Here is a 13,113-nt window from a genome sequence, read left to right as displayed (position 1 = left end):
GCTCTGTGACTTTACAATGGCCAGTGTTCTTCTTGCAGGACTAGAGTTGGATTCTCAGGATTTTTTCCATGCATCGTCCCAGCTTGTGAGGTTGCAGTGGATTTCACCTGGACAGGTGTGCACCACAGCCAGCAGTAAGTGCTAAACGTCTTCTCAGAACCGCCAATATACTGCAAAAGAACACTGGAGGAACTTTACTTTCAAGTTTTTAAGTGTTTACGATGTGCCTGCTGTTCTGAATCGATGTTGCTTTGCATTACTGCTGCTAAGCAATTGAAATTTATATACCACCTTAATAAAAAAGCGGTTCTTCCAGGGTTCTTTAGTAAATACAGTGGTTATATGTACAACCACAACAACTACTTGCATGCATAAATGTTTCTATATAGTACCACAAAAAAGTTCTTTGACATGTAGCAGTAGTGGAACACTTTTTGGTGCTATTAAGAACCATTTTTTTTCCAGTTTGTTTAAGAACCATATACAGCAGGTTTTGAACCATTTAACCATGCAAGGAACCATTTATGTATTCAAATGGTTCTTGCAGTGTTCAAGGTTCTATATAGACCCACTGCCTTTACTAAAGAAACCTTGAAGAACCATTTGTAGGGGGGGTATCGTATATGGTTCCTTAGAGAACAGTTTTTTTTTTTAAAGAAATGGTTCTATACATCTTCAGCAAGGTTTACTACAAGTTCTAGAATGTTTTTTGGTGGTACATAGAACCCTTTTTGCTATGAGTATACTTGTAGCTGGACATTGTTAGCCAATCGTACTTCTTAAAAAAGGTGCCAAAACAGGTTTTTCAAATAGCAGAACCACATTCGGTTCCCTGAAGGACTGTTCAAACAAGCGTTCTTTAAAAATTTCAATTGTAGCCACACAAATAAAAAGGACCTTAAGTGGTTCTTCCGTAGCATTTCTCCAAAGAACCCTTGTCACCTTCAGTTTTAAGTGTAACTTCATGCTTCACTTGCAGAACTCTTCTATTAACAGATTCCTCAATATACTGTGAATTCTATCTAGAACGTGGTTGGTCACCTCTCAGTCCAGCACAGGTTTTAGCTACTAAACCTGGTCATCAACCGCTGAGTTGACTCAGGTGGTTGTAAAAGGTTCTTTGGAGCAATGCCACAGAACACTCTTAAAAAGAAAAGTGCCAGGAAAGGGTTCTTTACACAATGCTGTAAATGAACCACTTTTGGTTTCCTAAAGAACCTTTCAAAAGATGGTTCTTTAGAGAATCATTATATAAAAATGAGATTTGTTGGTGTGAAAAATGTTTATAAAGAGGACCCTCACATTATGTAAATGTTCTAGAAAGTTTGTAAAGAACATCTACATGATGTGATGATTTGGAAAGTCTTTAAAAGGTTCCTCACAGTCACGTGAAGCATGGTTCTCTTGCATCATTCAAAGAAAGCCTTTGTGGCATATGTTCTTAAAAGAGAAGAACCACTTTTGCTTCCCTAAAGAACCTTTGAATAGAAGCAATGGAACCTTTCGGTGGCAGCAACAAGACCTGTGCACAAAACACATACACGACTTGTAGTAATAGTGGAACCCATTTAAGTGCTACATAGAATGATTCTTAAAAAGGTTCTTTACAGAACCGTATACAACAGGTTTTACGTCATAGTGAAAAACCTGCAAAGAACCATTTATGCATTAAATGAGGTTCACGGGTTCTATGAACACTTAAAAAAATAAGGTTCCACAAAGGGCTCTTTGCAATGCCATCTGTTCCCCACAGAACCATGTTTGAAAAAGAGATCTGTGAGTGTGAAGAACCTTTTAAAAGTTTAAAGAACTTTTAAATAATGCCAAGGTTCTTTACCAAAGGAACCTTCCCAGAACCTTTGCATCATGAGTAGGTTCTTTAAAACGTTGAAAAGGTTCAGTTTACCAACACACCCACAATTGAAAGGTTCTTTAGTGAAGTGGTTCTTCTATGGTGTCCCAGAACATTCCTTTAGTGTTTAACCACTGTCTTTACTAAAGAACCTTTAAAGAACTTTGAAGCTGGTCCTCAAATGGTCCACAAAATGTGTCCATCGTGGGATCCCTGAGGACTCGTTTGAGAACCACGGCCCTAAAGAACCTTTCAAAGGCTCGCTTCTTTAAAGAACCACTTGGTAAATCAGATGTGCAAGTGTGAAGAACTGAAGTGTAAAGAAGATCCACCAATTAAATGTTGTTCCTAAGCCAAGAACCGTTTAGGAACCTCCACTTTTAGGAGCGTCCACCAACTTTGTCCAGATACGCAGCTCTTTGGCTGGCCTCTGGACCTCAATCCTTCACCTTTGGGCCACGTTCTTGCTCGTTCCGTCCACTTCCCACAGTCTTTGTCACTCCTTGGCTTGCTGTTGCTTAGCTACATGCCTTGCAAGTCACCTTCTCCAATTTTAGAAACTCTACGCTGCACCCGGAGAGCTGAGCGCTGCAGGTGAAGTGGAGCGCAGAGCAGAGGGAGGGTTAGGCGAGGTAATAAAGTAGAAGGAGAGAGAGAGGAGCCTGGAAGAGAGAGGAGGGAAAAGGTGCAGAGCTTTTGCAAGGAGCGATAAACAGGCTGGTTTTCCGCGGCTGCGGAGCGGCTGGCTTACAGGATTAATGAGAGCAAACGTCTCCGGGGCTTAAAGTCAGGCAGCCGTCAGGAGGGCGCCGGAACAGTGACTTTCTAACACCATCACACACTGGAAAAAGGGATGCACTGCGTTTCCCTGATTCAAATGTGCGCACATGAACAAACAGTGCTAATTATTATATGAACAATTGCTCATTTACATTATTCACATGGAAATTATGTGCAAATTTGAATCAAGTAAAGTCAATGTATCATTTCTTTCAGTGCAGTCAAGTTAACCCCTTAAACTCCACACTGGGTTGACCAGTCTTTTTGTTCTGAGGGACCAACGTGCTGTTTGTGGTGGACCGAGCACCAAAAAGACAAAACTGTACACATGAAGAAATTCAGTTTGAGTTTTTATAATTTTACAACACTATTTTGTTATGAAAATACAACTTTTAAAAGAAAAAAACGTATTTAAAACACTTCTTTCAAAGGTTCTTTGATAAAAGCAATGGTAATACATAGAACCATGAACACCATGAAAAGCAATGGTAATACATAGAACCAAGAACGCTGAGAATGTTTAAATGGTTCTTTGCATGGTTAAAATGCTCTATGATGGAAAATGATGTTAAATATGGTTCTTGCACCCCTTAAATGACCAGGGACCCAAAGTTTTATTACACAATTCTATAACTTAAGAACAGCTCAGCTAGTTTGAACTGAAGTCCCTGTAGTTACTGAATAATAAGCCTTAGTATGTAATAAACCTGGGATTTTAAGGGGTTTTAAGAACCTTTTAAGAATGTGGAACCAAAAAGAGTTCCAGTATTGTTACATATCGAAGAATATTTTTGGTACTATATAGAATCTTTTTTGCTAAGAATGTAGGCTTATTATTCAGTTTTTAATCTTGTGGCTTATTATTCAGTAACTACTATGTAACTGATGTGTAGTAAATTATTTAGTAATGAGATCGATGCCATATGAGCTCCTACTGTCTTGTTCGAGTATAAAAGCAGTAAAAGACCCCAAGCATAAACATTCTCACCCACGTTTGACCACAACTCAGCTATTTGTTCCCACATTAACCACTTGAATTAACATGGCTTTTGCATCCTAAGCTTATTATTCAGTAATTACATGTGAATTACAATTACTATAATTTTAGTAATGGCAAAATATTGTCATAGATGCACAGAGCCTCTGGCACAACCTGGCCATTAAATCGGTAAACCGTTTAAACTCCAAGCTGTTATTTTGATTTGCTTTATTCTAATCAAAGAATATATTTGACTTTAATCAAACTGTTTATCTTTTAAATTCCTCATTGCTCATTAGTCAGTGATTATATGGAAAGCAAGGCAAATTTAAATTATTCTTAAGTTATAGGAGGGAGGACCAGAGCATTAAAGAGGTAAATGTATGGGTCCATATGTGAGTCCAGTCTTCAATCTACTCTCATAACCTACACATTAATTTCATAGTAGTTACTAAACAATGTATAGTAGTTACTGAATAGTAGCTACGGAATAATTCATAGTAGATGCTGAATAATTCATATTATATACTGAATAATTATAGTATGTGCTGAATATTTCATAGCAGATACTGATTAATTTACAGTAGATACTGAATAATTCATAGTAGGTAATACATAATTCATAGTAATTACAGAATAATTTGTATTAGGTACTGAATAATTCATAGTAGTTAAAGAACATTTCATAGTAAGTACTGAATAATTCATAGAAGATACTTAATAATACATAGTAGGTACTGAATAATGTATAGTAAGGATTAAAGGACTCCGATACCACATAATTTATAGTGAGTACTGAATGATTCAAAGTAGATACTGAATAATTTAAAGTAGATGCAGAATTATTTACAATGGGCTCTAAATGACTCAGATACTGAATAGTTCATAGTAGATAGCCAGATGGGAATTACATGTCCATTCATAGTAGTTAATAATTTAAAATAGATACAGAATAATTCAGATACTGAATAATTCAAATACTAAATAATTTGTAGAAGTTAGTGAATACTTCATAGTAGATACTCAATAATTCACAGTAAATACTGAGTAATTTATAGTAGGTACTGAACAACGTATAGTAGGTACTGAATAACTCATAGTAGATACTGAGTAATTCATAGTAGATACTAAATCATTCATAGTAATTACTGAAAATTTCATAGCATACTGAATAATTCATAGTAGATACAGAGTAATAAGTCTTTACGTGTCTAACTGCAGTTTAAAGGGTTAATCGCAGATAAGGGATGTAGAAGATGCTGCACAGTTGCTGGTCTCAGAGATGGCCGTGTAATTCCCATCTGGCTGCCCTCGTTGCCCCCTCCTCCATCCCCCCTCTCGCACATAAACAAGCATGCTCGCAGTCTCGGGCCGCTCTGCACACACTGACCTACATAACGGCTCTCCCTCCACACTGCAGATGTGTATCACGCTTCCACGCCCACACACACACTCCGCACTGCTGCACGACACATATATGAGTGAGAATAAACACGTAAACACAAACACATGCGGGGCAGAAAGCTTAAAACTGGACGCTGCAGTTTATTGAAACTGCTCATAACTGCAGTGCTGCAAACACTCGTGCTCATAGAGAGAAATGCACTGTGCATGTTTTCTACAGGAATAAAATATATAACATCAACACAGTTATGACCAATGCTAAGTTAACTGAAAGACAAATGGGTTGATGTAATATACATTACTGTGCAAAAGTCAGAGACCACCCTTCATTCATTTAACTCCAGTCAAAACGTCCATTAAGTGGAGGCAGAAAGCATATATTTAACAGAAGCCTCAACAACTAAAGACATTATCACAATATCAGTATTTGGTGTGTCCACTCTTTAGCTTTATTACAGCTTCCATTCTTTTCAAGAGACCCACTTCCAGTTCCTCAAAGAAATCTGCAGATACACCTTTAAAGTTCAGTCTTAGAAGCTGGTTGATCATTTTCTGAAGTAATCAAACACATTCAGTGGTGTTGAGGTCTGGACTCTGGGGTGGTCAGTCCATTGTTCAGCTTCTTTGTTTGATGTGTCCGTCTCCTTTTCTCGGTGAGGTTCTTCTTGACAGCTACACATCCTTTCAGACCCACAGCGCTGAGTCGTCTTCTCACAGTGGAAGGATGGACAGAAACACCTGTGGATGTTTTCAGATCTGAAGCAGCTTGATTTTCTCCTCTCTTTTAAAGATGAAAGCTTTAAGTGCTGTTTATCTGATGGGGGCAGTTTTGGTGTCTACCAGGTCTTCCAGGTGGTTGTTAGGAGCCACATTTTCTGTTTTTTTTAATCATTTTTGGACTCCAGTTTTGGAAACTCCTGTTTTTTCCACCTTTGTCTTTCTCCTTTCTTGCACAAGTGTAATATTTTATATCTAATCTCTTCAGAAATATCTCCTGAAAAATTCATAACTTGCATTTAATGGGTGTTTTGACTGGAAATGGAATAAATGAAGAGTGCTCTTCCTTTTGCACAGTACTGTAAATTATATGTTTGGCTGCCCTGTATCGTCAGTCTGGCCTGAAACATTCCTTAAAATTTCAGCATGAATGGGCGTGGCTGTTGGCTGAACTGATGTGTATATGTAAATGTACTTCCCCAAAATAATGGATTCAAAACAGGTTGCTTTTGCAGCATAGGTTCCATATATGGCCTGTATGGACTGGGGTTCATTCTGAAACTTTAACAATGCTTACATAACCTTGCGTGTTTAAGGTGGTAGTAACCTCAGGCTCCTGCAGATGGTGTTGCACGACAATGATCAGGCTATAGATACCTGTGGGGTGTGTGACAGGATTCATAGATTGAGAAAAGGTGGTACAGTGCAGTGAATGTCTCATTCGATGTGTTGAAAATGGGTCGCAAAGCAGATGTTAATGATTGGCAAAACGGAGTGATTAGGCGTCAAAGGCCACAGTGTGAAGGAAGTAGCTGAATTTGCAGGTGTATCAAAGCATACGGGCCGACCGGCAATGGCAAAAATCCCAGTCTACAGGAAATTTTTGTCAGAATTGTGGCCAAAAGACTGACACTGTGAGTGTTCTTTCAGAAATTGGTTGTGAAGGACCTGCATTGACCATTAGAAGCTATTCTTGCCTGGAAGTGAAGCGATTTTTATCCCCGGACAAAAAATTAGTCCCCACCTTAAACATAATACTTTGTCTGGGGAGCTTACTACATTAAACTCTTACACCAAACAATGCCTTATAAGTTATAAACAAGCAGTCCAACTCCTAAACGGCCTCTTTGTATGAGTGACCACTCCGAAGCCCATCACCCCGAGCGTGAGAACGAGCCTGTGCTGACAGAAGAATCTCATTGACCCAGAATACTCACGTATGCACACGCCAATCCACCACGGGCCCAGCTAAAATAGTTCAGAAACAATCACACCGCGCACACAAATGGGTTAGCGAGAGTCACTTCTAGGACGAAGAAAGAACACGAGTCTCGGAGGGATCAGAACTGTGCCTGCCTCTTATCAGCTCACTTTCTCACTCAGGAGAGAGTTTCTTTGTTCCAGCACTGCGTTTTACCGCAGGGAGGCTTGATCTGCATGCACTGCTGCTGTTTTTCCCTAACTGTGACTGTGTGCGCCCCAAGAGAGGATGATGCAACTTCTGGTGGTCATAATGACGCAACTATTACCGCAACACTGTGCCCAGCAGAGGAAGTGACAGTGTTTATTACTTATGCTCTGACTGGCCACTTTATTAGAAACCCCTCTGTTGTAGCTCCACCTTGCTGGTGCACAGTTACAGACTGTAGCTCATCTGGTGATGCACAGTTTGTGTTAGGTAGCCTGTAATTGTACACCTACAATTACAGGCTACCTAACACCTATAAGGTTGGAGTTTATAGGTGTTAGGACCTATAAGGTTGGAGTTTCCCATTACATTGGCCAATTAACGGACATACTAGGTGTGGGTTTTCAATAAAGTGGTGAGTGGAAGTGCTACAGTACTGTGCAAAAGTGAGAGACCACCCATTCATTTCATTTATAATGGATAATGCTGGATAATGGGGCTCCTAGCAACCACCTGGAAGACCTGGTAGACACCAAAACTGCCCCCGTCAGATAAACAGCACTTAAACCTTTCATCTGTGTGAGAGAGGAGAAAATCAAGCTGCTTCAGATCTGAATAATCCTTTCTGTTAAATATGTGTTTAGGGTGGTCTTATACATGTAAAAGTATATAGTATATGAGTATTAATATATATGTGTGTGTATATTATTATATATTAACTGATGCATGTTGTATTTGCAGAATGTCCAGTCAGTATGAACCATGATGAGCGCCAAAGAGGAAGAAACGTTGCTATTTTTCCAGTATGTTGAAGACAGCGGTCTGAGAGCGTATAACGGCCTGGTCACTCAGAACCTGGACCACGTGTGGAATGAGAAGAGCAGGACCAGCATTCAGGAGAAAAACGATAAGAAGAGAAAGCAGGAAGAAGCTGTTAAAAGGTCAGTGTGTGAGCTTTGCAGACCAACATACAATAGCATACACTAAACACTTAAAAATGGTAGTTCTTTAAGGGTTCCATGGTACTATATGGAACCACGAGCACTTAAAGGACCTTTTGCGTTATAAATGGGTTCATCAGACCGATGGAGAATGTGTTTTATATGGTTCTATACAGAACCTTTTTGAAAAGGGTTCTATATAGCACCAAAAAGGGTTCTTCTATTGTTACAGGTTTGACATTGAAACAACAGAAGAGCCCTTTTCGGTATCTGAAGAACCGTTTAGTGATGCAAAGAACTCTTTAAAACAGCAATGAGTTCTTTGAGAGTTCATGGTTCTATATAGCACCATTTGTTTAACTGAAGACCCTTAAAGAACCATCATTTTTTAGACTGTGGGGTACAGGAGTGCTCACATGGTGAGAGCACACATACACTGCAGTTCAGTTCAGAATCAATGTTCTCAATAGTTTTAAGCAGATACATTTATAAAAGTATTCTAGTATGATCCTAAGACTCTCTGGCTTCATATTCCAAATAATTAATAGATGAAAAAAGATTACAGGATGACAACGAGAGCTGTAAATCCACAATGATTGTGAACTAAGTTATACTGAAATAAGTTTTAAATGCATAAGGCTTCATATCACTGTTCTCAGAACAAAACCTCGTATCTCCAAAATGGTAACTTTACAGGAGAAAGAAAAAACCTACTTTACTTTTAATGTGAGGCAATGGAACCAGACTTTTTCCCCTGTCATTTTGGGCTGCTTCTTTTCGTCCGCTCAGCATGAAATTTACAGTGTGAAGGGCGACAGTCGTTTTCAAATTATGTCAAAAACTGAAAAACGACAAAAATAGAGCTACAAGGTTTTGTTCCGACAGCAGCGATATGCATTTCGCGCATACATATCTGACCAACTGGACGCTAGCAGGTCCTGATGGAGATCCCCTCACTTCCTCACACTGTTTCCCTCTGGCTTTGGCACGGTGCCACGGTGTGGACGGCGAGCGAGAGTGTGTTCACCTCACCTTGGAGGTTGATTCATTTTTCAGAGTTGGACATATTTAGGCCTCGTTCTCGTTCACGACTCGTGTCCTTGGCGGTGAAAGCCAAGGTGGTGCTGAAAGGGACGTATAATTTCACAATCAGCAACGAGACACTTTCTCTGCACTGTATTGACATGAACTATAACGAGGCTCAAAGAAACACTTTAGCCTGTAGGTAGGATTTCACAGTATAATCATGTTATAGGAAATTTTATAAGATATTGTTTTTTAAAAAAATGGTAAAAAGTCTTGAAGTTGTCAGCAGAAAACTATTAAATGACTGTCTACTTGTGCAAATGCAGAAGCGCTTGCTAAAATGTGCCCTTATCTGGATTGTTTCAAGCTCAGTGCTTTAACACTGTTATAATTCTATTTAAACTTCACACTGAAACTCTCAGAAAAAAAGGTACGAAACTGTCACTGGGGCAGGACCTGTCTTGTCCCTGGGGTGGGACCCTCAAGGGTACATCTCAGTACCTTTAGTCAGGGAACATAACTGTACCATAATCCACTGAAATGGTATTTTCTAAGCTGTACTGACTCCACACACCCTGTCTCGTCTCCAGACTTTTATTTTTTTGATCTGTTTTAAAACATTCGGTTATGAAAAGGTACAAATACGAACTTTTCACCTGAAAAAAAACTTATTTTAGGTGCACAATTAGACCTTAAAACCACTGTTGTACCTTTGAGGGAACATTTACACTGTTTGTACCCTGATGAACAAAAAATGTACCTGCACAGCACCTTTATTTCTCACAGTGTGGAGCCTTTTTATAACTATTGTGGTATTGTTTTCCTGGACAAGTAACATTTCTGGGCTGAAATCAACAGCAAATGAATTGCTGTTATAAAGAGGTTGATATATTGTGACAATAGAAGGGGAATGCCACCATTTTTTTCAAAATTTCTGCATAATTCAATGGTTGAGATGTCAATTCAGTGGCTTGGTGATAGGAACCAGACGTCTGGCCTCTAAAAGGTTCCTCACAGAAAGTTATTAGACAAAATGGTTATGAATATGCTGCCTGAATATGTGGCTGAAACATGTTCTACATGCCTTACAACATGTTTTTTTGGCCTATAACCCACTGATGGTGGGGTGTACATGTAGGGTGTTGTGATGCAAAATAGTCCCCAAAGAAAACCAGTCTCTTTCAAATGTATCAATATTTTATCATCATAAATATCACATAGAAGACTCGTGCAGGTTCACTGGTGGTTTTGATAGTAAATAAAATGGCTATATTTGTGTTGTAGTCATGGTGACCCCTGGTTCCTATCACCACCACTGTAAAGAGTCTCTACAATCAAGCATTTCACATCAAACCACTCTGAATGACTTTGTTTACACCTCTATAATTGAATTATGCTGGGCAAACTGGCGGAATCCCCCTTTAAAAACTGTGTATAGTGAGTCTAACTGTTGCCCAAGCAGTTCCAGTGAAGCACACTAACACAGAGCAGCTGTAATTGGCGTAAAGCACATCGGTCTGTCCTCTTAAAGTAACTCTAGTCGCGCTCTCCTTAATGCACCTTCCTCGCTGTGCTTGGCTCAGCTGTGTGATGATGACGTAACCCTGCGCTTTCGAGGAATCCTCCCTAACCGCAGTGAACTCGCCACCGCAGGCAGAACGCAGCGGCAACTCATCTGCAGGCTTTTACTGTTTACGTCTTCCAGAAACCTGCCCTTAATGAGGAACAAGTCCTTTAACCCATTAAACTCTATAGGCCTTATTACATAACATACAAACCTACACTTCACAGTAGTTGCTAAATAATGCATAACAGTTGCTGAATAATAAGGCTTGATATTAATAACGGGATAATAAATGTAAATTTGGGGGTGGAGGTTCTTTTTCTGCTGATTCTACAGAATGGAACCAGGATGAACTCAGCATCAGAACAACATTTCCAGAGAATGTAGTATTTTCAATATCACTGTCATAAAACCTCAGCCACACTGAACGCTTTATGATGAATGGACCAATAGAAATGCTCCACAAATCACTTGGAATAAAAGCTCGGTATATATAAATATCAAGTTTAACTGGGTCATTCTACAGAAACGTCCACTTTTTTTATCTATCCATAGGAGTCACTGGTGTTACCGATCGTCATTGGTGTTACACATAAGAAAGGTGACACCAGAGACATTTTTAATGAAAAATGCATTTTACAAAATGGCTGCTACAAAGCATCAAACCAGATGTTGTCAATTATGGAATATCCACCAAAATATGTAATTTAATCCATTTGTATTCTATTTTTTCACAGTTACCTCAGAATAAAGTCGGTCACACCAGTGACTTCAGCTAAAAGCTTCATATGAAATCATGAGCTAAATGAGAAAATCTCTGATAACTGAGAGACACAGTGGACTCACCATGTGCTTTTCTTCATAGATCCTCAGAAAACAGGTGAAAGGAAGTCGAGTGATGTCATCAGTGTGATTCTTATTTCAAAATAAGAGATTTTTTGTTACGCAGTAACACCAGTGACACGACTCCTGGGGACCACAACTTTCATTATACATTTTATAATATTTATTTGTTTGCTTTATGTCGTTTAAATCATATATTTCATAGTCATGTATCGATTATTGTAGTTAAAATGGCAAAAAACATGTTTTTTTTTACTTCAAAATATGGCCTCACCCTTTACACATGACTGTGAGGATGAGCTTTTCTGTGGTGTTTGGATTTCTGTATAACTGATTTAAAAAACAATATTACTAAATTGAGGCTCAAGAAGTTGTAATTGTTAAAATAACTTATTGTTTTGTTTTAAAATGTAAATAAATTGTAACCCGAACATGTTTTAGGGTGTAATGTATTGTAAACACTAGGGACATGAAAATGGACGTTTCCATAGAATGACCCAGATACATTTTACTGCATTTATAACCCTAAATAAAACAAAAATATAAATTTCTCTGTAATGCTAATCCAGATAGATGTCCCAAATTTTACACTTTATGAATGCAAATATACAGCCTCAGTCAAAAGTTTGGATTCCAAACTATATATTTTGTTGTGAAAATCAGTAAAAACACATCCTCTACAGAGAACATGTTATACAAAATGGAAAACATACAGTGTAAAATGTGCCAGAACTTTTGCACAGGCCACATTTTATGTTTTTTTCCACTATGGATTTTAGTTTTCCACTATGTTTAACTCAGCAAACAAACCGTAATTGTGCATTAGAGTGTGTAGAAGTGTGTTCTGTGTTTAATGTGTTCATTTATTTTCACTAGTAAATTGACCAGGGGTGCCCAAACTTTTGCACACGATTGTATATGTAAAATATTTGATATCAGGATCAGCCTAGAATTCTCATATCTCATTTCATCCTGAATGATGACGCTTGCCGGGAATAAATGACACATCTTGGGTTTTTTTTTGCATCATTTGAAATCAACAGCTGCTCTTTACGTGTGTGATCATTTCAGGATGAACGGACCAATAGGAGGACAATCCTCTCTCTTAACATCCACGCTCGCTCTCTGGCCTGTTTGAGGACGTCTCTCTCTCTCTCTCTCTCTCTCTCTCTCTCTCTGCAGAATGTGCTCACATGCTGGATTTCTGAGTGATCTCACACTCCACTAACTCTCCCGCTCTTCTTCTCAGCTGTTGCTGCTGTAAAATATTCATACGTAGCGGCTCGAAGGAGGAAAAAAAATGGGTTTTTCATGAAGCATATAAGTGGGTCAATGAGACGACCCATTTTTACAGGAACTGATGGGGAGAGAGAGAGAGAGAGAGAGAGAGAGAGAGAGACATAGAGAGAGACAGAGAGATATAGGGAGTGAAAGAATGACAGAGGGCAAGAAAGAGAGAAGGAAAGAGAGAAGAAAAACAGAGAGAGAAAGAGAAGGAGCCAGATTAAGAGAGAGAAAAAGAGGGAGAGATAGAGAAAGACAAAACAGAGCGGGGGAGGGAGGGAGAGCGTGAGAAAAAAGAGAAAAAGAGAGAAATTG

The 13,113-nt window shown here is 38.9% G+C and overlaps 1 protein-coding gene across 1 annotated transcript in view; it reads left to right on the top strand.

Annotated features, from left to right (window-relative positions):
• Window positions 1–13,113, top strand: part of nyap2b (neuronal tyrosine-phosphorylated phosphoinositide-3-kinase adaptor 2b) — a 28,833-nt gene continuing 15,720 nt past the window's right edge. Inside the window, exons 1-2 of the mRNA XM_036556299.1 lie at window positions 1–134; window positions 7,882–8,081. Coding sequence (XP_036412192.1) covers window positions 7,903–8,081 — 179 coding nt within the window. The 5' untranslated portion in view covers window positions 1–134; window positions 7,882–7,902. The remainder of the gene's footprint in view (window positions 135–7,881; window positions 8,082–13,113) is intronic.

Source organism: Colossoma macropomum, unplaced genomic scaffold, assembly GCF_904425465.1.
Source record: "Colossoma macropomum unplaced genomic scaffold, Colossoma_macropomum, whole genome shotgun sequence".
Lineage (NCBI taxonomy): Eukaryota > Metazoa > Chordata > Actinopteri > Characiformes > Serrasalmidae > Colossoma > Colossoma macropomum.
This window is presented reverse-complemented; position numbering and strand designations above follow the sequence as displayed.